Below are 23,098 nucleotides of genomic sequence, written 5' to 3' on the forward strand. Positions count from 1 at the left end.
AGGGATCAGGCCCACACCGCTCCTGTTAGCGTCAGCCCCCAGAACAGGGCCAGGTACACGTTATTCACCGGATGAGTTCTGAACTGAGCGGTGCTGACCGCATTCCCAGTGGTGCCTTCTCTTTGCCCTGAGCCAGCTGGAACCATCTTCAGAAGGGAAAGGAAGCAGGTCCCCTTCTCGGGCTGCACCCAGGCCTCGCCTTTCTCCAGATCCCAGAGCAAGGATGACATACTGTATAGGCTTTCGTGGTAAGTGCCAACTTCAAACACCTGGATTCTGAAACCGTCTCCAGACTCAGTAACACAGGATACTGTAATTGACTAGCAATGTCTGCCCTGGGTAAAAGCAGGGACAGTCGATGCATATGTGCCAGGGGCTTGCTTTCCCCGTCCTAGAGTCTCCTTCCAAAGGCAACATACCAGGTTCACCAGAGCCGGAAGGAGAACTTGGACTCAGCCAGGCTTGCTAGCAGCCTCTAGTCACTAGAGTCTAGTGGGAAATGCATCAGGACACCAAGTACTTGTAAAATCACAGGATAACCTTGGGACAAATGGGTGTCCCCCTGAAAACATAAATTATGGTCTTGTGTAGCCCAAGCCCTTTTGTTTGGGGTTGAAGAGTTGCAGCAGGACAGGGTGGGTGTGAGCACAGCTGTGTCTGGCCTCTGTTCTCAGGAGTGGGTGGGGGAGCCCAGAGGGGCCAGCTGGAATCTTGGGCTTGGCACGCTCACCTAGGCATAGAGCACCCTCTCGCTATTCAGATACGGGTCCAGAGTTAATATTCTGACTGCCATTTCCCTGGGCTCTGTTCCCCAGCCCTCCATGAGAGGTGTCCCCAAAAATGACATGACCCAAGCACCCCTACTAGGAGTCCATGAGTGGCCAAAAAGGGCCCCCAAACGTTTGGAAATGTCGTCACATAGTTCAAACACCACGTCTGCTATGTCATCTGTATACATATGTGCTGGATAACTAGGTAGGAAGAGGGTCTCCCACTTATACCCCGAGTTTTCTCTCTCCTCTCCCAGCCCGATGTGCCACATCCTTCTCCTCAAGCTCCAAACCAATGGGTGCCTTTATGCCTCCCGGCCCCTGCCTATCCCCCACCTCCTGGTCTGGGCAGGCCTCCATCTCTGCCCTTCTGGGCCTCTCAGGGTTGGTCAGTGTTCTCTTTTCTCTCTTTAACTTGACATAAGCAGACAGATGGAAATGATAAAATTAGAACATATGCTTTCCTTTGGGGACATCCCACAGACACTGTAGAGTTTTCCAGACAAAAGCAACAGAGTGGATAACACTGGGGGTTTTCGGCTTTCAGAATTCAGAGACGGTTCCAAGGAAGTAGTGAGTAAAGGCCAACATGGGAGGAAAGAAAACCTGTAAATTAGAAGGCTGTTGGCGTTGCACAATTCAATCCGGCCTTTTGCTGTTTTAATCAGCTTCAGTTGAAGATGAGTCCTGTCTAAATGGAAAAACTGGGCTGTTGTTTTCACCCTGATTCCAAATTTCAGGGAGCTCTGCCTTCCAAGAGGAGGACTCCGCGGTGCTCCTGGCGGGTTCTGGTTCTCAGCAGGAGAGGGGACAGCCAGGCCCACAGGCCCAGCTGGTGGCAGGCGGGACGGCAGATGAGGGGTGGATGCAGAGGTGGGTGGATTCCTGGCAGCGCTCGGACACTGCATTTCAGCGGCTGAGGGACAGCTGTGGGGTGCCCATGGACAGATGCGCAAGTGCAGGGAGCGTCAGTACTGGAAAAGGATGACCTGCGGAAGGAGGGTGTGGGAGGTGGCTGAGCTGGGGGCCTGCCCCTCCAGTAGCTCCCCAGAGGTCCTTGAAGGCACAGAGAATGCGGATGGCCCGGGGCCCAGATCTGGGTTCAAATCCTGGCTCTGGTACTTACTTGCTGTGGACCTCGGGCAACTCACTTCACCTCTCTGAGCCTGTTTCCTCATCTGTAAGATGGGGATGACATGACCTCTCTCTCAGGATGGGGAGGATTCAGTGAGATACAAGAAGAGCAGCAAAGGTCTGCTGGGCACTGCACCCAGCACCCGGCGCTGCGGAAAGTGCCTGACCGGCATTTGTGGAGCCTCATCACAATCCCTCGAAGGTGTCCCACCGTTATCTCCATTTTATAGGGGAGAGCACTGAGGCTCAGGGAGGTGAAAATCAGTGAGCCCACGGATAGGTTGCACAGCTAGGAGGAGGCGGACCCAGCACTGCAGCCCAGGCCTGGCTCCAGAGCTCGCTCGCTATATATCACACCGCCTCTACCTCTCCACGATCACCACGGCAGCTGTCATCATGCTTATGACACACCATGCAACGGGCCAAGCACTTCATGCGCACTTAAGTCTTCACAAAGCCGAGAGGCAGGTGGCTGAGACAGGCCAGGTACCTGGCACACAGTGAGTGATCAGGGACTGTCTGCCCTGTCCCTCTCCTCTTCCACCTAAAGCACCTGGCTGACTTCTCTCGCTGCTGACACAGCCAGCTCCCTGAAGGTCTGGTCAATGTGATCTCTCAGTGAAGGGTCAGGCGGACCACAGTTCATTGTTCCCGTGACATCAAGTGGGTACAGCCATGTGGCTGTTCGTTTTCTGATCAGGAAGGTTACTTGCCCAGATCGGTTACCATGAGGAGGAGATGGAGGAAAGCATAGCAATAACCACCATCTATGACTACTTTCTGTGTATCAAGCACTGTGCTAGGTTCTTTTTTTAAAAATGTTTTTACTGATTTTTAGAGAGAGGAAGCAAGAGGGATAGAGACTTAGAAACATTGACAGGAGAGAATATCATCTATCAGCTGCCACTGCACATCCCACACTGAGGATCCAGCCCAAAACCTGGCCATGTGCCCTGACTGGGAATCGAATTGAAGACCTCTTGATTCCTAGGTCGATGCTCAACCACTGAGCCACACCGGCTGGGCTGTGCTAGGTTCGTTACATACATTACTGCATTTGCTTTCAGCAACAAGCTTGGCTGTGGGACCTATTTTCTCCATTTTGCGGCTACAGGAACTGAGGCTCAGAGAAGCTAACTGTGTACCCAGGTCTCAGAGTGAGAAGCGGCAGAGCTGGGATTCTGAGTCTGCCTGACGCAGCTCACACCACATTGCCTCGCCCACTCACCCCGCCTCGGGCAGTGCTCTCCTCTGGCCTCTGAGACACCTGGCTCTGGGCTCTTATCAAAGGAAACTCTCTGGTAAGACCCCTCCCCTCTGTGGACCTCAGTCTCTCCATCTTATCAGTGACAGCTCGGCCCTGATTTCTAAGCACCTTCTAAGTTCTGAAATTGTGGGACTGGGGGCCATGATTTGGAAGAAATGTGGTTCTGGAAACTCACAGGTTTTTGTGGCCAAATGAAGATGTGGTGGGGGGCAGAGGGTGCTACTCCTGAATGCTCAGGGACCGTTCTCCTGGCCAGGCCAGTGATGCTCTCGATCAGTGGGCTCAGGGGCCTGCCCCAGGAGGCACTGAGTCTCCTTAGAGCTAGGCTGGCTCAGGCCTGGAGTGACTTGGGAGAAAGCCCATACAGTTCTACACCGACTGACCACACACAGCCCACCCGCCCCCAGGGATTTGTCAAGATGTGGACAGAGAAGGCCCCCAGGAGCTGGCAGGAAGGCTTGACAGTGAGAGGGAGAAAGATCATTAAGGGAGGGGGGGGGCATTTTTCTGCAGAGCAGCTGGATGTGAAGTTGGGGATGCATCCCAGCAAGAGAGCTCTGGCTCAGCAGCCAAACCCAGGGGCCAGAAACCTTCTACAGCCAAAGCTGCCAGAGCCCAGGCTGGCTCACCCTTCAAGCTGAACCAGACATAACCACAAGCTTAGCTGAGCAACCAGAAGGCCAGGGCTCCTCTCCAAGCTCTGAGCACAGCCCTAAATGCTCCCAAGGCTAATCCCCTCCAGATAACGCCCAAGCCCCTCCCCCAACGGTCCCGGCCCATCATTATGTGACCCCTGTCACCACCCTGCCCCACTTCCCTGGGCCTCAGTCACACTAAACACCCCTTAGTCCCTCAAACCCAGACTCCCCCATGCCTGCCTCTGTGCCTAGCATGTTCTCTTCTCCCACTGTGGAACGCCCTTCTCCTCATCCCCTGCTTCTCCCCTAGAACTTTCACTCCCTCTTCTGGGTCCTTGAAGGCCATGTTCGTCCCTCACCTCAAGTGCCCTGTCACCTAGGCTGCAGCTACCTGCTGCCGGCTCTAAGCCACACATTCCCAGAGGACAGGGGCCGTGCCAGCTGGCCTCTGCAGTCCTGTACCAGGTCTGATGAGACGAATGCTCTCCTGCAGGAGGGGCAGCTCTGAGGCAGGCAGTCCTAGGATGGATGCCAGCCCTACCCACACTCTCTGTGGCCCTGGGCCAGAACTGCTCTCTGAGCCCCAGTGTCTGCACGTGTGAAACGGAGTCAACGGAGTCAATGTAACTATCCTCCCAGAGGGGCTCTGAAGGCCAAGGTCAGATAGAGCACTGTGTAAACTATAAAGTGCTCCATGAAAGGACATGGTTACTGATCGAGATGGACTTCGGAGTCCGACAGACTCGTTGCATCCCTGGACAAGTCGTCACCTCTCTGAGCCTCTGTTTTCTTATCTTTACCATGCGGATGCCATCCTCACACAATGTGTGTAAGTTTCTGTCATGAACAGAGGAGCAGCTCCTACTGTGAGTATGGCAGTCCCAGAGGGGACCTTCCTGGGACGTGCTCACCCATCACCAAGTACTGTGGGATTTTGTCTTAAACACTACTGGTTACTTATAAACCTATCTGTTCAACTAGGTTGTCTGTACCTCCATACCATTTACCTTCCCCCATGGTGCCCAGCAGCGAGCCCAGCACACAGTAGGTGCTCAGTCAGGAGGCAGAGTAAGAGGGGCTGTCCTGGAGGAGTGCTCCTCACCTCTGGCTGCCTGCCGGAATCACAGGGGCTAGGTATTTATCACACCAGCAGATCCCTGGTCTCTGCCCCAGACCTCACCATCAGCTTTCCAGGGGCTAGGCTGGGAAATCTGTATCTTTACAAACTCCCCAGCTGATTCTGAAAATCACAGCAACAGCAACCACGCTCTGCTGGACCCCAGGGTCCCTGGGGGCCCTTCCAGCCTGAAGGCCCTGGCCCTCTCTCCTTGGCCCACCACCCTGACTCCCAGCACTCCCTCTCTCTCTCTGAGGGCCACTACAGTGATATTTCTGACAGGCCTCCAGGGACCACTCCTGCCCCAAGACAAAGTCCACATTCCTCCACTGGCAGCCCGAGGCCCCCACCCTCACTGTTCTTCCTCCCAAGCCTGTGTGCCAGCAACACTGAGTTGGTCGGTGCTCCCTGAGAGAGCTTCCCATGCCTTCCCCAGGAACTCGGATTCAGCCTTCAGGCCTGGGCTCAGACATTGCCTTCCTCCAGGAAGTCTTCCTTGTGTCTTTCCTGAGCTGCACCCCCACCCTCCACTGCCCAGCTCCCTTGGCTCCCCCATCAGATTGATCACAGTGTTATAACTTTGGACTGTGGCCTCCTCAAGGGCAGGGACCATGCTTTCCTCATCTCTGTGCTCTTGGCAGCTGACGCAGGGCTCCTGGGCACAGTCAGCATATAGCAAATGTCAGCTGAATAAATGAGTAAGTGAATGAGTAAATGCACAGGTTTTCATTCAAGCTCTGTGATCTTGAGCTACCTGAGCCTCAATTTTCTCCTTTCTACAAAGGGGGTAGGTGTCTTAGAGCAGTGGCTTTCAGGCTAAGTGGGAGGTGTCTTAGAGGTTGGCGGGTGGGGAACTCCCTCTGCAGTTTCACCCCAAGCAGCTCCATCCACTTGCATCTCCATTATGGGACATGGAAAAGATTTAACACAGGTTTCCAGGGCTTAAGGACAAAACTTTCAAGCCACTGGACTGAGTGCTGTCTAAACTCCCCTCTGGATATTCAGTCCTAATGCTGGAGACAACCAGAAACCAGGGTACCACAAAGGAGACCTTGCCAGTTGACCAAGGTACCTTGTTGACCTGCTATCCCTGGGCCTCACAAGCTGGGGATATTCACTCCCAACAGACAGTAATAAAAAGGAGAAAGGAGGAGGAACCAGAGAGGTGGTGGGAGGCAGGGTGGTGTGTGATATGAGCCCTCTCTGGAACCACGAAGTTTGAGCAAAGTAACTAAATTCAGAAATCTGGAAAAGAGGAGGCCAGCTGTCAGTGCAGACCTGCAAGGAGGGCCGTGCACATTGAACACACTGGCACCTGCTGGAGCGACGGCCTGGGTGGCACAGAGCGTGCTGGGCAGAGAGGCATGGTGCCTGCTCAGTGATGAGGAATGCTGCCAGAAACCCATTCCCCGCAGGATGGCTCTGACCCACCAGACCCAACCTGGCTCCATTTACCTTCTCACCCCGGTTGGAGAGCGGCCCATCCATGTCGGCTTTGAGGTGGACGGGGGGCGCGGTGTAAGGCAGCCGGCAGTGCACCTGCCCGCACTGTACCTGACCTGTGGATGAGAGGATGCCTTGGAGCCCACACCCAGCCTCCATGCAGGATCCCACCTGGACCACTTTCACCTCTGCTACTTACCAGCTGATTGACCCTGGGGGAAATTTCAATAGGGTTGGTTGCAACGCTCTATGTGAAAGACTTTATAACCTATAAAGTTCTATATAATTGTCCAGCTGACTGATAAACAAATACTCATAAATGAATATGTATTGAACACCTCCTACATGCAAGGCTGTACCCCATCTATTAGGGTCCTCCCGAGGTGCCTTATCTCCCTCCCAGGTATCACCTAAGCTTTCCCAACACACCTCTGAGAGGACTCTGCACTCATATGGCACCTTCTTCATGATGCTCTCCCTGGCCGCCCTGTTAATAATTGCAACCCAACACCAACACACACCCACACTCCCTATCTCTGCCAACTAGAATGCAAGCTCTAGTGAGGACAGGAATTTCTGTCTGTTTTCTAGTTTCTAGATTTTTGTGGATTTCCATTACCAAGAATGAGGCATGGCATCCAGTAGGTACTCTTTAAATAATTTGTTGAGTAAGTCTCCATACCCTATTCTAACATCTAAAACTGTGAGGGAAAGTCCATCCTAATGTCTGACCCAAACTTCTCATGTTTCAGCCTCTTTACCACTTCAGTAGAAAAGTCCATGGCTTCCTCCTCCCTGTGCTTCATCTACTTTGGTAACAAAACAAGAGCCCTGTCCAGAGATTTACAATTGGTATGTAACTTGGGACACATCACTGTGCCTTTCTGAGGCAAAGTCCCCTCATCTGTTGTATTCGATTGGGAATTCTTAACCTGGGGTATTCTAGGGGTCCATGAACAGCCTGGGATGACCTGGAAAACTATGTGTGTATGTGCATTTTTCTGGGGTCAGGTTCCAAAGTTTCTTTTTTATCAGATTCTAAGCTCTAAGGCTCCAGGAAACTCAGGTCCTATGAATTTAGTTAACTGCAAAGCAAAGTGCCGAGGTGACCTTCAGCCATGCAGCAAGAGGCAGCAGGTCCACATACCCTTCACAGCTCCTGCCCCAAGCTGGGTTCCACCTCAAGGTGGACTGGGCATCAAACACAGATCTTTGATCTATAAAGTATGAAGGCAGAGTCCTGGCATGAGTCTGGAGGCCATGGCCCCCTCCCAAGGGAGTCACTTAGATCCATTACTAACTCCACAGCAAATGCTAGCTGGTAGAGCCAATTCCTGGCACCCAGAGAGCCCCTGGTCCTTGGTGCCTTTAACAGAAGAACTACATCTCCTACCGGCTCTGTGCAGCCTGAACGTAAGTCATTGTTTAAAACAGAAAGGGAGAAAAAGTCCCTCCTACTGAGCGGATGGTTCGGAACCGGAACAGTACAAAGAGACAGTTTCCAACTGGCAGCCTGGTGCAGTAGGCAGGACTCTGCACCCTCAGCTCTGCCAACCAGAACCACCGCTGCCATCGCAGAGCAGCTAATACTTATCCAGCAATTACCAAATGCTGAAGACCTAAGTCAATGATCTCACTGAATGCTCACCACACTGCTTTGAGATAGGTATCCTTACTGTCTTCACTTTTACAGATGAGGAAACTGGTATTCAAGGAAGCTAAGAAGCCTGCCCAGTGTCACACAGCCAGGAAGTGGCAGGGGTGGGATCTTCAGCCTAACATCAAAGCCCACACTCAACCATTGAAGAAACTGGTTCCCACTAACTTACTGTGAACCCTTGGCTTCCTCATCTGTATAATGGGATAGTGATCTCTAATGTTTAGAAACATAGCACCTGGCACATGGCAGGGGCTCAGTAAACAGCAGTGTCTCTGACCTCTTCCTCTTACTAGAGCCCCAGAAAAGCGGGTTTGAGTTTGTGAGTATATTGTAGCCACTTTTATTTTTCCGGTCGTGCCCAGCTTTGAGGAAGCAAACAATGGAAACACCCTTGAAGGGAAAGAAAATGTGTGGTAAGCACCTGCTCAATAGCAGATTCGTTGATGTTTATCCCCCAGAAATGCACATCACTACACCCTCTCTCTATTGTGTTCCATGTTGTATCCTAGTGCTCAGGATACAAAAGGCACTCCAAAAATAACTACCGAATACACCAGTGGATTTTCACAACCCTGTGAGGTAGGCATTATTAATGTCCCAGTTTACAGATGGGGAAACTGAGGTTTAAGGTGGTTAGGTGATTTGCCCACGGCCTCGCAGCCCTGAGCATTCCCTCCACACTGGCCTTCTGCAACCCCAGAGGCACCCAACGCCACATGCTCCCTGGGTCAGGCTGTAGACCTGCCTACATTCAGTTCCTCTGACACGGGGCACTCCTAGTTCCCACTCCTTGTGTCTCACTCATCCTACCCATCCTTCCCATCTCAGCGTGTTTGAGAGCGGCATCTCCACACTCGCACCCAGCACCTTTCCTATAGGAATCGCGGCAATTAAAACACACGCTCAGCTATCTGGTTATTGTCCCACGTCGTCTCTCCCGCCAGAACGCAAGCTCCACCAGAACAAGGACTTGACCCATCTAGCTCTTTCCCTAGTCCCCCGGCCCCGGTACAGAACCAGGGCTTGGAAGGTACTTGAATGGTCGAATGTCTGCGTCTACTGAGGCAGAGCCAGGTAACAACCCCTCCTCCCACCTCCTAGTTACTGCGAAGCCCGCATCTTCACCCCATGCAGCTCCGTTGGGCCTCCCCACGCCTCCGCCGCCCCCGCGCGCTCCTCTCCCGCAGACCTGGCGGCCCGGGCGTCGCAATCACTTACTCTCGATGTAGCCGTGCAGGGTGACCATGCGCGCCCGCTCGGGGCTGCTGAAGGGGGAGTAGTGGATGTCGTCGGATAGGGCGGAAGGGAGGCGGGACGGCGGCGCCCCGGAGGGCGGCACTGGGTGCTGCGGCGTGTGTTTTTTATGACGCGCCCGGCAGTTTTGAAACCACACCTGGAACGACAGCCTCGGCAGCCTCAACCTCGCGGACCAGGGTCGGACGCGCCGCCGGGGGACCCAGTCGGGACTGCCTCGTCGCTTCCAGAAGAAAGCGGCCTCGTGCGCCCGGGACGGCCGCCCTGCTAAGCGCCGCAGGGCCCACTCCCAGGCCCCCAAGCCCCGCCCCAGACCCGAAGGCCCCGCCCTCCCCCGGCCCCACCTTGGATGACCTCCGGCTGAGGCCGGTCAGGTCCGCCAGCTTCTGCAGCGTCTGTGCGTCGGGGTTGTTGTCCTGCGCGAACTGTGCCTGCATAACCTGCCCAGCGCGGGAAGGGGCGGGGGTGGGTTAGGAACCGGCACTCGGAGGTCTCCAGGGCCCTGGCCCAATCAGAGGCTCCGGCCTGGAGGCCACGCCCCAGACATCTACAGCCCCGCCCCTCCACCGGGGGGGGCGGGGTCCGGGAGAGGCGCAGCCAGGAGACCCTCGCAGCCCCGCCCACACCGACTCCCCGCCCACAGCCGGCCGGCCACTCGCGGCCTCCCCGGGTACCTGCAGCTGCTCCGCGGTGAAGGATGTCCGCGCTCTCTTGGCCGGCTTGGGCTGGCTGTCCTGCTCCGAGGGCACTGCCCCCTCCAGCGTGAGGCCGTTCCCTGGGGGCGACAGAAGTGGCTGACCTCGCGTCCGCGTCTCTTCTAGCGGCAGCCTGAAAAGGACGGGGGTGGGGGGAGCTGGTCCCAGGAAGGGGCAGGAGCGGAGTTGGCTGGGGGCGGGGACCCCAGGGTCCTAGTCTCTGAACTCAGTCCTTGGGCAAAGGGGTTTCATTTCTGAGCGTCCGCTTGGTATCAGACGGTGTGCCATTTCCGTCCCACAGCCCTGAGGATGGGTGACATTATCCTTGCTGTAAAGCGGGGGAAACTGAGGCTCAGAGAGAAGAAAGCCCCGGTCCCGACCTCACACTAGTATCCTGACAGTTGGCTGACTCCAGCGCCACAAGCTAAGCTGGAGAAATCTAAGGCTGATGACAATAGTAAGCAAGCAGGCTACAAACCTGTGGTCCTCATTTTGTAAAAACTGATAAAAGCAAACAGTTTGGAAGGACATAAAATTTTAAAACGTATGGAAGCAAAAAGGTTGGAAGGTGTTGCAGTGGTTCCTCCCAGGAGTGCAATTATGGAGATTCTACTTTCAATATTTCTGTAACTTTGGAGGTTTTTACAATCATATGTCACTTTCTCTAAGGTTTAATTTTAACTGGACTATATTTAGCTATTCTCTTTCCACTTATATTACTTTTACAATCACACTAAATATACTCCCATTTTATTTCTAATATCTCAATTTTCTGAATACAAAGGTAATGCCTGCTCCTTCTCAAAAACTCAGAAATTTTTTTTTAATCAGAAAATTCAGTCAAGCACAAAAAAGAAAATTAAAATCACTACTGTTCATAGGAAAAATATACAGTCATAGAAAAAAATCTGGAAAGATATACACTAAAATATAAGGGGTGGTGGCATTTGGAGTGATTTTTATTTTCTTTTTGCTTAACCACCTTTTCTAAATTTTCTATGATGTGTGTGTGTGTGTGTGTGTGTGTGTGTGTGTTAAAAAAGTAAAACAGTAGCCAGAAGATCCAAGGTCCCAAGCTTTTATGCTCCTTTGCATGGTAGGAGTCTAAAGCGGCACCTGCCTGGGAGAGCAGGAATTTAACTGGCAAGGCTGACTAGGGATGGTCCTACTTGGTCCAAGTGTGGAAGGAGCCTGAGGTCACTGATGGGCCATGGTGTGGGGAGACCTGTGACTCCTGGGGTTCTATCCTAGCTTCACTGCAGGTGGACATAGCACCCAGGTGCACTTAGTCTGAATCCTGGCAGGATACAGTGATGGCCCTGGTGTGGCCCTGGCCAGGAACACTCTGGGGATCCCTAACTCGTCCCCAGAATGGAAATTGAGGCAGGGTAACCCACACCCCTCCCCAGAGGCACTGTGGGTGGGACAGACATTTTGTGGTATTAATGTCTCCTAGGAGAGCAAGCAGGACAACAATTGGTGTGCCTGTTGTGTCCATGGAAAAATGAAACTCATAGAGGGAACCACATCCCAACAGTCTCCCTTGCTTGGAGAAGTCTGATTAAGGGGCCTCGGAGCTTGGGAATGGGGTGGTATGGTATGGTGGTTAAGAATTTGGGCTTTGGAGTCAGGCAGGCAGACATGCTAGTTTATAACCTTTGGCCAGTCACATACTGCAGATAACCTCTGCCTGTTTCCTCGCCTGTAAAATGGGGATACCCCAGCTACTTCCTAGGGCTGTAAGGATAACATAGAATAATCCACGTCACAGAGCAGCTTTCACAAACCCAGGTAAGGGAATTATGGAAAGGGTTCCTGCCTCCCCCCACAGCCCAGCCTCTGCTCCCCCTTTCCAGCCCCCAACCTACCTGTAATCCAGCCACCACCACCCCTGAAAGACCTGGACCCTGTCCCTGGACCCATGTGTCTTGGGGAATCATAGTATCAGAACCAGAAGAGATTTAGGGCTATCTTTCTAGTCCACCAGCTATCTTGCACAGATGGGGAGACTGAAGCCCAGAGAGGAAAGGAAACTTCACAAGTCAGAACAGCATGCCAGAAGCAAAACTGGCGCTCCCCTCTCCAGACTCTTCACAATCCAGCATGAAACCCCCACCTCCAAACCTCTGGCTTGGAGCTGATGGCTTAGGAGTTGGGAGAATAGGGTGGGTCATTTCTCCAGGACAGCTGGAGAGGATGAGCCCTCAGGCCAACCAGCACTATCCAAAAGTGGAGTTGGCTGTCCCATGATGAGAATCCTCTCTAGAGTTCATTGACTGCCTCCTGGCTTTGCAAACATCAGCTCATCTCTCTTTGGAAGGTCCTATCATAAGCCCCATTTTACAGATGAGAAAACACAGTTGCAGGGATAGGCAGTGACCTCGGACTCTCAAGCCAATGGTGGAGCCAGAAGTCTGGGTTCCCGGCACAGCCCCCAGGTGATAAGGTGAGCACCTGTCCCTAGAGGAGTGTGGGCAGTACCTGGGGTGCTGGGGTGGGGTAGGGCTGAGGGCAGAGGTGTGGCCAGGTGCTGGGAGGGGCGGGTTGGGTACCGTTCTCTGCGGCCCTCTTGAGATTCTCGATCATGGTGTCGTAGTGGATTCGGCACAGCACCTTCTCCTCAACCAGACCAAATTCCTCGCCCGTGGACAGCTGGCGCTTGCACGAGAAGCAGGCGAAGCAGGCCAGATGGTAGGCGTTGCCGCGGGCCCGCCGCACCCAGTCGCTGGCGTAGATCTGCCGGCCACAGCGTGCGCACTTGGTCCCAAATCGGCTGTGGGACACCGGGGCAGGGGAGGGGAGGGCGAGGCTCAGACAGGCCACCCTTCCTCCCTCCAAACCCAGTAGCCAGCCTGTACCCGGGCTTCTGGCCTCGGAGCTGTCACCGGCTAACAAATATCCCTACGCCTGCATCCACCACTCTCCCCCTCCCGTAGACAAGATCTACCTAGAAAGTGAGCTGGTGGATGTTTTTATTTCCTTCTTGGTGTTTTTCTGAATTTTCCAAATTTTCTACAGTGATCACTTACATTTGCATATAACATCAATCTACTCAATACAAATATATCACGTGTTAGGGAAAATAGAATAATAGTAATAATGAGTAGGCAAATCTTTGAGCACTTACCACGTGCCCAGCAAGATTCTAAGTATTTTATATTGAGTATCCCCATTAATCTTCATTTTTCAGATGGGGAAAATGGGGACCGGGGAGTTAAGTCACTTGCACAGGTCACACAGCACGCAAGGATAGGAGCCCGAGATGAGTAAACTGTACCCCAGCAGTAGAGAAGCTCAGTTTCTCAGAAGCATAGATGTGCATGACTGGCTTGATGACGCTGAGAGAATTGTTTAACCCCTCTGAGTTCCCATTTCCCTTGCCCTGAGCTGAACTAGATGACAACAGCAATGCCTGCTACTATCTGTTCAGTGCGCGGCAGTCTATTAAGTAACCAGCTAGTCACAAACACAGAAAGCCAAGATCAAATGCCTTCTTCCCGCCCTAAGGCTTTCTTGAGTCTGTCTCTTTCCTTTCTCCCTCCCCCTTTATAGTGCATTTTGGGTACAGCTGCCTCCACCCCAAACTGGGAGCCCTCAGAAAGCAGCAGAGTCTGTTTCGCCCTGTGCCAGAGTCACCCCAAGGCCTGGTCCCTGAGAACCAGGGAATGCTTGCTCCTTAAGTGGATGTGAGCCTTCTGAACTCTCTGAGCCTCAGTTTTCTCTGGTGCACAGTCCATTTCAGGGGCTGGAGCCACCACTCATCCAGCTGTGCAGGCTTAGTAACCTAACTCATACACTCCTCCCTCTCCTTAACCCCACCTCCAACCAACCATGAGACACTGTTGGTTCCTTTCCTAAGTATCTCTGCGACCCATCTCCTCCTCTCCATTGTCACGGTGGCCTCCTAAGTCAGGCTACCGCCATGCACCCCTCTCTGCCAATCTTAGCTCTCATCTCCCTTTCCCCAGGCCCACTCCTGCCAATCCATCCTCCACAGAGTGGCCGCAGTGAAGTTTCCAGCATGCATACCGAATCCTGGCCTGCCCTGCTTAAAACCTTTTGGTGGCTCCAATCTACCCTTGGGATCTGGTCCAAGACCCTTGGAGTTTACAAAGCCCAACAAACCACATCCTGTCAGGCTCATCTCCTCCTCCCTAACCTTCCTCAAGATCTCCCACCCAAACCCAAGTATGAGCCGCAGCCGCAATGGAAGGTCATTCCCAGGTCTTCATGGCCCTCTCAAGTATTTTCCCACCCCGGCCTATGCGCCGGCTGATCCCTTTTCCCACACTCCCTCACCCTCCAGGAAAAGTGCCACAGCTCCCCCAGCACCACCCTCTCCGAATTGGTCACACCGGTTTGTAGATGTCTGGTTCTTTGGATCTCCCACCCCAGGCCTTCCTGGGAGAGAACCAAGAAGATGTGCCTCTGTGTCCCCAGGGCCGGCACACTTCCATCCGGAGGAGCCTTCAGAAACGCTGTGACTGTGCGAGAGAACCCGCCCAGCAAATGGGCTCTGGTTACAACATCCCCACCCCAGGAAGCCCAAAGCTACTGTCTCGGACCAGAAACCAGAAACAGTTAGCTCAGACCCCACTACAGGACTTTGCCTGGTCAAACGCCCCCCAAACAGAGGCAATTCCCTGGCTCGGAAATTCGGCTTCCCCAGGGGACAGCCCAGCACATCCTGCGGTCTCTGTTCACCATCCCTCCGCAGAGGGGAGAAGAACCCGCTTTGCCCACCCCAGCCTATTCCTGCCACAGGCTGGCCCAGATCCGATGACAGTCTGGTAGAGGGCTTGCTGCAGTCCCGGGTCCTGGGGTGCAAAGCCTTCAATGCACACCTTGGCTTCACCGGCTTCACCGTAACCAAGTGAGGTGGGAGCTCTGGCACCCACTTTGCACTGGTGGAATCGGAGGTTCAGAGCGGGCGAGTGACTAGCTCAAGACCACAGCGAGTAGGGCCGGGGTTGAGGTCCTCTTCAAGGTGCAAAAAGTACCTGGAATCTGCAGAAGCAGCCAGACTGGAGATGAGAAGATCTGGATCCTGGGTGATGAACAGGAAAGGGGCTTGGTCTGACTCCGCCGTGTCCCCACTCCAGGCCCTGGATCCTGGGCTTGGGGCCCAGGGGGGTTCGGGAAGGCAGAGAGTGCGTTCCCAGTGAACGGGAAGAGCCAGGCGACTTCGCCTTCCCTCTGTGGTCTCCTGCACCACCGCCGGTGCTCCACGCCGGTGTAGCATCCCGGGTCCTCGCGCTTGGCTGTGCGGGATTCCTCGTCCTCTGCCAGGGGCGCGCATCCCAGACACGCCGCACACCCCTGATCCTCCCGCTCCACGAATCCGAAACGCCCGCGCGGTTCTGCGCATACAGTGCTGCTCACAGTGTACCCATCCCCTTGATTCCAGGTCGGTGCCGCGGGTGACCCCTTAGCAATTTCCTCAACACCCCCCACACGTGTCACCCCAAATGCCAGGAGCTGTCCCCAGCCCTGGGATCTGCCCGCGCTCTCTGTGGCTCGACCCAGTCAACGAAATCATCCTCGAGTTGGATCCTTGGATGGAGGTGAGGATGGGATCATTACGCAGTTTGGGGTGCGTTGCAGGCCGCTCCGGAAGCGCGTCCTCCATCGGGGCAGGGATCAGCGGCACAAAGAAGGGGAACGAGGACCTACGGATCGAGGCTCTGACAAATTGACAGACTCCTTCCCAAGCGGGCTCTGAGGCCTGAGCCACCGGTTCCGGAAGCAGCGAAATTGGCGGCGGAGAAAACGAAACTTCAAGAAAAGGATGTTTGGGAGCTGCGAACGGAGCGCCAACGGGATTAGGGGGCGCGGCTACCGCCCCCAGCCCCTCCGCCCCAGCCCCCAGCGCACCCCTCTCTGTGTTCCTCCGTGCGCCTCCGGGCAAAGGCGCAAAGGACAGAGGCGCCCTGGGGGTGGAGAGTTGCAGGAAAGATGCTGCGTATCTGAACTGCTGAGAAGAGTTAGAGTGGGCATCACGCACCTCCTGGCCCTCTCTCCTCCGACAGCTGGTAGCCGCGGTTGTGCGGAGGGAGCTGTGCTCCCTGGACCAAGTGAAGCTCACTCTCCGGCCCACTTCCGCTGGATGCTCAGCAGGCGCTCAGAAATTATTAGCTGGAGGAATGAGCCTCAACGAAAGAGCCCATCGGAGTTTCACTCGGACCCGGTCCCCATCATGAAGCCACCCGTTTTTTGCAGGAGGAAACCGACGCTCAGAGTGGGAAGGCCAATGTTAATTCCGAAGCTGGTGCGCCAGGGTGCCGAAACTCAAACCAGAGTTCACTTATTTTACGTTAAGGATGCTTCCTCGATGGCCTTAGTTTCTACAAGGCAAACAAGGGAGATTGTAGGAGGAGCCCTGCCTATCCCCTCTGCTCCTTTTCTTCTAGGCAAACTCTTCGAAGAAGCCAGAGAAAAACAGAACCAGCAATTAAGAGGTTAAAACACTCCGCACCCCGGAGGTCCCCGGCCTGAGGCACCTCCCCCACCTAACTTCTCTGCTCCCTCAACATCTGTCCCCCAACAGCTGGGCTGCTCTCTGCGAGGGTGGGGGGTCGCTTCCCAGCTCTGAGCCTCCCGGGCACCCTCGCCCTGAAGGAGGGGGCAGGGTTCTCCAGTCGGAGCTTGGGTTCTAGGCAGAAGGCAGGTGAAGGCTGGGGTCTTGCCCTAAGTCAACTGGGCCAGGGGACAGGAACTCCAGGGGGAAGCCTCAGTGGCCCAGCCCAGGGCACTCTCTGAAGTTTGCCCACAGACTCCGGGAGCACACTTAACTCTTTACTCCCCACTCCCATGGTCAGGAGGCCAGAGGGCCAGGGACCATGGGGACCGGATCCTGGCAAAGTTGATCCATTCGGGGCCTCTGAAGGAGGCCACTCCTGCCCCAGTGCTCCCAGAGCCCCCCCAGGGAGTCTCACATCACAGCACCCAGCAGGCGCTCCCTGTGTGAAGGCAAATGAACTGGACAAGGACTCTTAGGGTCAGCAGAGAAGGGTCTTTGCTATTCCACAGGCCCCACCTCCTCGTAGAGAGGGGCTGCTGACATATCTGACCAATAGAGGAAGCGAAGTGTATTGAATGTTTAGACACAGGGATGGTGGAGTCAGGCAGCCCTGGGTCTTCTCAAGGGTCTGCCACTTACTAACTGTGACTTCACCTTGAAGGGCCTCAGTTTCCCCTCCTATAAAGTGAGGAATACGAAAGTATCATAATCACAGGGTGGACCTGAGGATCCAATGGGATAACGCATGTAAAGAGTTAGCACAGTTCCTGGCTTCGTGATGAGCTCCATACCTTCCACCGATGACCAGTGTCCCCACCCATGCCCAGCCCCCTTTCCACTCTCTGTCTCACTGTGTGACCCTGGGTTCTTCACCTGCCACTCTCTCAGGGTATCTGTCTCTCCAACTATGCAATGGGCACGATGCTTCAGGAGGCTGAGGGAGCCAGGAGAGCACTGTAGATCAGCCCATGACCCATGTGGGGGGCAGCAGCTACAGGTAGGTCGATGGGAGGAAGCTGCCTGGGCTTGTGGTTGATATGAATGCCCCAGAGAGGAACACTGTTTTTTTCCTTTACTTCTTCAAAGAAAAATGGAAGGAAACAAATGGTCTTAACAACAACAACAAAAATTTGAAGAAATTAAAAGCAATATCATATTTCCCTGGTGGTAACTTTTTTCTGCTAGGACTTAGGGAGGGTGGGGAGCTGGGAATCTGCTAGAACCCCCAAGGGCTGTTGAGGTCCCTATTAAAGAGGGAGTTGGAGAAGCTGGGGCAGAGAGGTCCAGCAACCTGTTATCGAGGGCAAAGAGCCAGTGGAAAACCAACCCCTCCCAACAATGCAAATGAGCCAGGGACAGCACTAGACCTCCAACCTCCCTCCACTGCTCCCCACCTCCCTCTGCAGCTTCTCTTGGTGACTTTGGAGTGCCCTTCTAGCTTCTAACTTCCGGTTCTGCTTAAGGAGACTGAAGGATGGTCTACAAGGAGGGGCGAGATGGGGGATGGAACCTAGAAGATCCTTCAGTCGGGGGTAAGACCCCAGTGCTCTCTCCCCCTCCATTCTGATGAGGATATTGACCTCTCTTGGGCAGAGTGCTCCAGTCCACCTTGGGCTTCAGGAAACAGAGAGCTAGAGAATCACAGAGCATGGTCTCTTCCTGAGCCCCAGCTCTTAAGAGGAGCCCTCTGCCTCCCATGCCATCATTCATGCTCTCTCCAGAAAGACCTCCCTTACAGCAGCCACCCAGCGTCTGGGCTGCTGCTCAGAGCAGGCAATAGTCCCCTCCTGGCACTCTGCCGGCTTTTCCTTTCCCTTTTTGTGGGTTTCATTATTTTTCTTACAGGTGGGGCTGCCAGGGAAGGGTTATGCCTGCAGGGAGACCTGGCTGGGGGAGAAATGATCAGAAGAGCCACAATTTTCCCCTCCTCCCAGGGAATGTGAGCTTTTATTCACTCCATTTTCTTAACCAAAATCTGTTTTAGTTTTGCTTTGGGGACTCTTGTCACTGGAAAAGGATTATCGCGCAGAACCTTCAGCCCAGAAATGGCCCAGCCCCATCCCTCCAGGCAGGCCTTGCTCCTCAAACTGCCTGAGGAAACGACATTAGGGGATTGTGCCCAGCATCCAGCCAGCCAGAGTGGCAATGGTAATAATCAAGACACCTACAGCACTTGCCATCTATGGAGCCTCTACTGAGCCTTCCTCCTTTTACTCCCTCTTTGGCAGCTTTGAGAGACAGCCCTGGAAGTAGGACACTGAGGGCAGAGAGATGCAGTGATTTCTCCAAGGTCACACAGTGATTCAATGTTGTCCTGATGGAGCTCAGTCTCTGGTTCTCCCCAAAATAGCTGCACATTCCATACTCTAAGTCACCAAAGTAGGAAGGGGGATTCCAGAGCCAGTGGAGGCTCTGAGTGGTGGGGTCAGGATCTGAGTTTTGACCAGCCCTAGAAGGTCTAGTAAGCATAGCATTTGAGGAGGCTTGGTCCAGCCTGGGCATGAGCTGGGGCTAGAGAAGCAGCAAGGAAATGTGGGCAGGTGGCTCATAGGGCTTCCAGGTCTGTTATCACCAGGTGAGCCAGGGTTAGGGTCCAGTCCTGCCTTGCTCTACAGGAGGAGGCTGAAATATCATCCTGTTGGATTTTCCAAGCTGGAGCTCTGTCCCTGGCTAGCTGATGAGCCCAAGGAGCCCCCTCCCCCTCCAAATGGCAGCTGAACTGGAGTCAGGCCTAGAACAAGGAGGTATCTAGACAAGGACTCTAACATCCATTTCCTGCCTTGGCCAGCCAATAGCAGATGGGATAGTGCAGGGAAACATCACACTCTGGTTGCATACCACACAATAACCCTGCTCTGCCATACACATACATAGCAGTCCACACCCACAAATCCACATTCATATCCCTTGAGTCCTCAGTGCCTGGGTGAAGGTCTTAAGCAGAAATGCCCCCCTCAGAGGAGGAGGGGGTAGGGAGAGGAATCACAGGATTTCTGAAGCCTCACCCTCTCACCTCCAGATCCCTGTCCATTTGTAACCTTGACCTGACCTTCTTGTGCACTGGCATTCACACATAGACACACACTCTTACACATGAACCAAAAGACAAATGCATGTCATAAAGGAACACATATGCTGTCCACACATCCCTGACCTTGCTTAATGACACATCCCCTCAGTGCCACGACACAGATCCAAACAAGACACACACACACACACACACACACACACACACACACACACACACAGTTTTGCAAGCTGACCCCTAGGCCACCTTGTAGACCCCACACACCTGCACACCCTGGCTGTACACCTTTCACACCCATACTCAAAAAAAGAGTCCAGTTCTTGAGCCATGCTTCCGATGGTTTTTCCAGAGTATCCCAGTCCAAAATGCTGCAAACTTCCCCCTAGATTCAAGGTCCTCTCTTTCCAAGTCCCAGAAGACTCAAACTGGGGGTGAGGGGGGTTGCATTGACTTCCACCACATTCCCTGACTCCCAAGAAGACTGAAATCATGGCCTCTCCCGAAGAGAGGACCGAAGGGAGGTCACTGGAGGTGGTGGTGGGGTTTATAGGAGGGTAGTTTTCTCTCCTTCCTGAGAAAGCCCCTGGGAACAGACATCCCCTCCCTGAAACTAATCACACTCCACCCTCTCAGGACTCTATAGGCCCGGTGGTCCGGCATCAGGCCTGGTTCACGCTTCCCAAGGAGATCCTGCGGGTGGCCGCTGAGCCCTGACCTCGCAGTGAACTTGACCCCATGGCCGGGTCAGGCGGGAGCTTCTAGGTTTGGAGCGAGGCGCGCACCAGCAGCCGCGACGGAAGGACGAGCTCCGCTGGAGTCGCCAGTCCGCGGACTCTGCCTGCCTCCAGGAGAGCGCACCCCGGGGTAATGCTGCCGGGCTACAGCGCCCTACACTCCCCCTTCCTGTCCTGGCAGCCCAAAGTCGGCCTAGACCGGGGACAGGCTGAAACGATGACGAAGCTGGGACTCCAACAGCCGCCTGGGACCCAATCAGGACCCCAGACATTAGAGCGACACCAGGGTCTAAGTTGCCGCGGAACTGGAGACCGAGGTTGGGTCTTAGGAAGAGGTGCTTGAATATGGGTTCGGTCTGAGACCGGAACCCAGCGCGGAGCCGGGGTCAGAGACGGGCAAGTCTGGAGCCCAGCTCAGGGTCCCGCTCTGGGAGCGACGCCGGCGTGGCTGGAGTCGGAGTAGGGTTGGAACCCAGGCCAGAGCGCACTGGAGAGGCAGCCAGATCAAGGCTAGGATCCGAGCGGGTTGGGGCCAGAGCCGGGACATCAGAACTCAACCGAGGCGCTGGTGATGGGAACTGGAGCCTGAGATTCAGGCAGGACCGGAGACAGAGCCAGACACGCGACGGAAACCGAGTGGGCCGCAGGAGCAGGAGGCGGATCTCGGGCCAGACCGGTGCTGGCACCGGCGCGAAGCCTGGAGCTCCCCGTTCGTGGCGCTGAGAGCCGGCGGGGTTTGCGCGGCGCCCCGGGAGTGCACTCCGGGCTCAGGGGCTCCGGAGCCAGACACCACGCGCCGCAAAGAAGGCTTCCCTGTGCGCCGGGCCTGCCTGCGGCCACACTGCCGGCCCGGCGGCCGCAGCCTACCTGAAGTAGTCCATCTTGCAGAAGATCTCCTTGTTCTTGATGTAGCAGCTGTTCTGCTGTCGCAGCGACGTGCGGCACACGGAGCACTCGAGGCACCGCACGTGCCAGATGAGGTTGTTGACCTGGGGAGGGGGTAGAGCGGGGGCGGCTCAGCGCGGGCCTCTTTGCACGCCAGACCCCAGCCACCCTGCAGACAGAGACGCTGGGGCTCTGGCGGTGCCCGTAACCTCCCCCACTTTCCTTCTGTAACACGGAGGCTCAGGGAGGTAGAAACAGACTCTTCCCGTGTTTCAGACGGGACCCCGGGGGCGCAGAGAGACACGAAGACCAGCTCAAAGCCCCAGGGTCCGGCAGGGCTGGGCCAGTACTCGTGATTACGCGCAGCTTCTGGACTGCACCCCACACCCCGCCGCACACCCGCAACACCCCGCCCTGGTTTCACCTTGAGCAGATACCGGTCCAGGATCTCCAGGCCGCAGCTGGAGCAGATGTTCTTGCCGGCGGACGGCACGGAAGAGGCGGCAGAGGGCGGTGAGCAGACCGACGGCGTGCTGGGTGTACAGGGGGAGGCCCGACCCTCGTCCTTGTCCAGAGCGCCTGCCAGGGCGTCGGCGTCCGACTGAGCCTGCGGTGGGGGGAGAGGGAGAGCCGATCGCTGAGCCCGGGGCCCAGCGCTGCAGTTGCTTCCAGGACACACCTGGGCCCCCAGTGCACCAGTCGACAACGAAATTCCCCTCCAAACCCCGGGCCCCGGGCTAGAGAACTGGGATGGAGGAGCCTATTGGAGAGGAAGGGACGGGTTCGGCTATTCACACGCGCGTCCTGGGGGTCGGGAGCGGTCAGAGCCCATATTCTCGGTCGGGGAACTGAGGCTCAGAGAGGGGGCGGCGCCCTCAGGGATTCCCCCGGGCGCCAGAGCAGCGGTTTGCGGCCGGAAAGCCGGGCCAGGTCTCGAGGGCCGGACCGCGGACCGAAGGCAGGGCCGAGCTCACTCACCATGGCGGGCGGAGCGGTGCCTTCCAGGCAGCGGGCGGTCGCTTTGCAGCCGGACCCTGGCTGGGCCATCACCTGGGGGAGGGGGAGAGGGAACGCAGGCGGTGGCGGCTGCCGAGCTGGCTCCGCTCCGCCTAAACCCGGCGCCTCCCCGCGCCTGTTATATAAACCAGCGCGGAACAATGAGTCCTAACTTTGTAGTGGGCATTTAAAACCCTTCCCCACAAAAGCGGTGTCTCTCTAATGAAGCAATTTGAATTTGGATTGGATTTTTTCCCTCTCGCTCCCCCTCTCCCTGCACTTAACCCGTGGCTCTTGAAGTAATCGCTTAGTTCCCTTGCAATCCAAGCCTCCGAGGGGGAAAAAAACCACGCGCACATACACAAACTACCTGCAATTAGAAATTGTCGTGAATGCCCAAGATAAGAGGTAGCCAGAGTGTCAATTCCAACTGTCAATCAGTGAGATCCATCAGGCCGCCCAAAGAATTGCAAATTTGATTTTTTAATGGTAGTAATTAAAAATCGAATTTTTTCTCCCTCTACCCACCCCCCCCCCTTCCCCGCTCCCTTCTCCTCCTCTCGACACGAAATGCAAAAAGGAGAAAAGAGAGAAAGAAAATAAAAAGGAGATTGGAGGGGAGTGTTCGAGGAAAATAAAACGCGGAGCGCGGGAGCATCAAGCCCACCGGCCCCGCGCGCCGCTAAACTGACGCGGCGATATTGACACGGATTCAGGTGCCCTTCGAGGGCCACTCGGGAGGAAACCCGGAGCAAAATGGGGGCAAGATCGGGGCGAAACGGAACCAAAAAGAGAATACAGAGGCGTCCGAGAGCAGGAAAAGACACCCTCCCGCCCCTCGGCGCGCCCGGGACGGCCCCGCGTCCGGGTCCTCGGCGTGGAGCCCGCACGCACCAGCCCCGGCGCAGGGGCATCGGCGCCTATTCAGATGGACATACCCGCCTCGCCTCCTCCGGA

The 23,098-nt window shown here is 55.2% G+C and overlaps 1 protein-coding gene across 1 annotated transcript; it reads right to left on the bottom strand.

Annotated features, from left to right (window-relative positions):
• Positions 1-899: 899 nt before the first annotated feature.
• On the bottom strand, positions 900-22,549 carry LHX6 (LIM homeobox 6). The gene is made up of 10 exons (XM_014457915.2): positions 22,512-22,549; positions 22,124-22,195; positions 21,570-21,752; positions 21,128-21,249; positions 12,531-12,751; positions 9,958-10,058; positions 9,628-9,723; positions 9,248-9,422; positions 6,382-6,485; positions 900-1,759 (listed from the first exon to the last, which is right to left on the bottom strand). The coding sequence occupies exons 2-10, from the start codon at positions 22,190-22,192 to the stop codon at positions 1,739-1,741; spliced, it is 1,092 nt and encodes a 363-aa protein (XP_014313401.1). The 5' UTR covers positions 22,193-22,195; positions 22,512-22,549; the 3' UTR covers positions 900-1,738.
• Between the last annotated feature and the right edge of the window lie 549 nt (positions 22,550-23,098).

The sequence above is a fragment of the Myotis lucifugus genome, unplaced genomic scaffold (assembly GCF_000147115.1).
Source record: "Myotis lucifugus unplaced genomic scaffold, Myoluc2.0 scaffold_87, whole genome shotgun sequence".
Lineage (NCBI taxonomy): Eukaryota > Metazoa > Chordata > Mammalia > Chiroptera > Vespertilionidae > Myotis > Myotis lucifugus.

Bases quoted from the DNA above. Each gene is read 5' to 3' on its own strand.
- LHX6 (XM_014457915.2), bottom strand. From the start codon at position 22,192: ATGGCCCAGCCAGGGTCCGGCTGCAAAGCGACCGCCCGCTGCCTGGAA. The intron at 12,752-21,127 runs GTAGGCTGCGGC...GGTGTCCCACAG, and splicing joins TGCAAGATGGACTACTTCAG to CCGATTTGGGACCAAGTGCG. The intron at 9,423-9,627 runs GTGGGGCCGGGG...CTGTCGTTCCAG, and splicing joins TCAGCCGGAGGTCATCCAAG to GTGTGGTTTCAAAACTGCCG.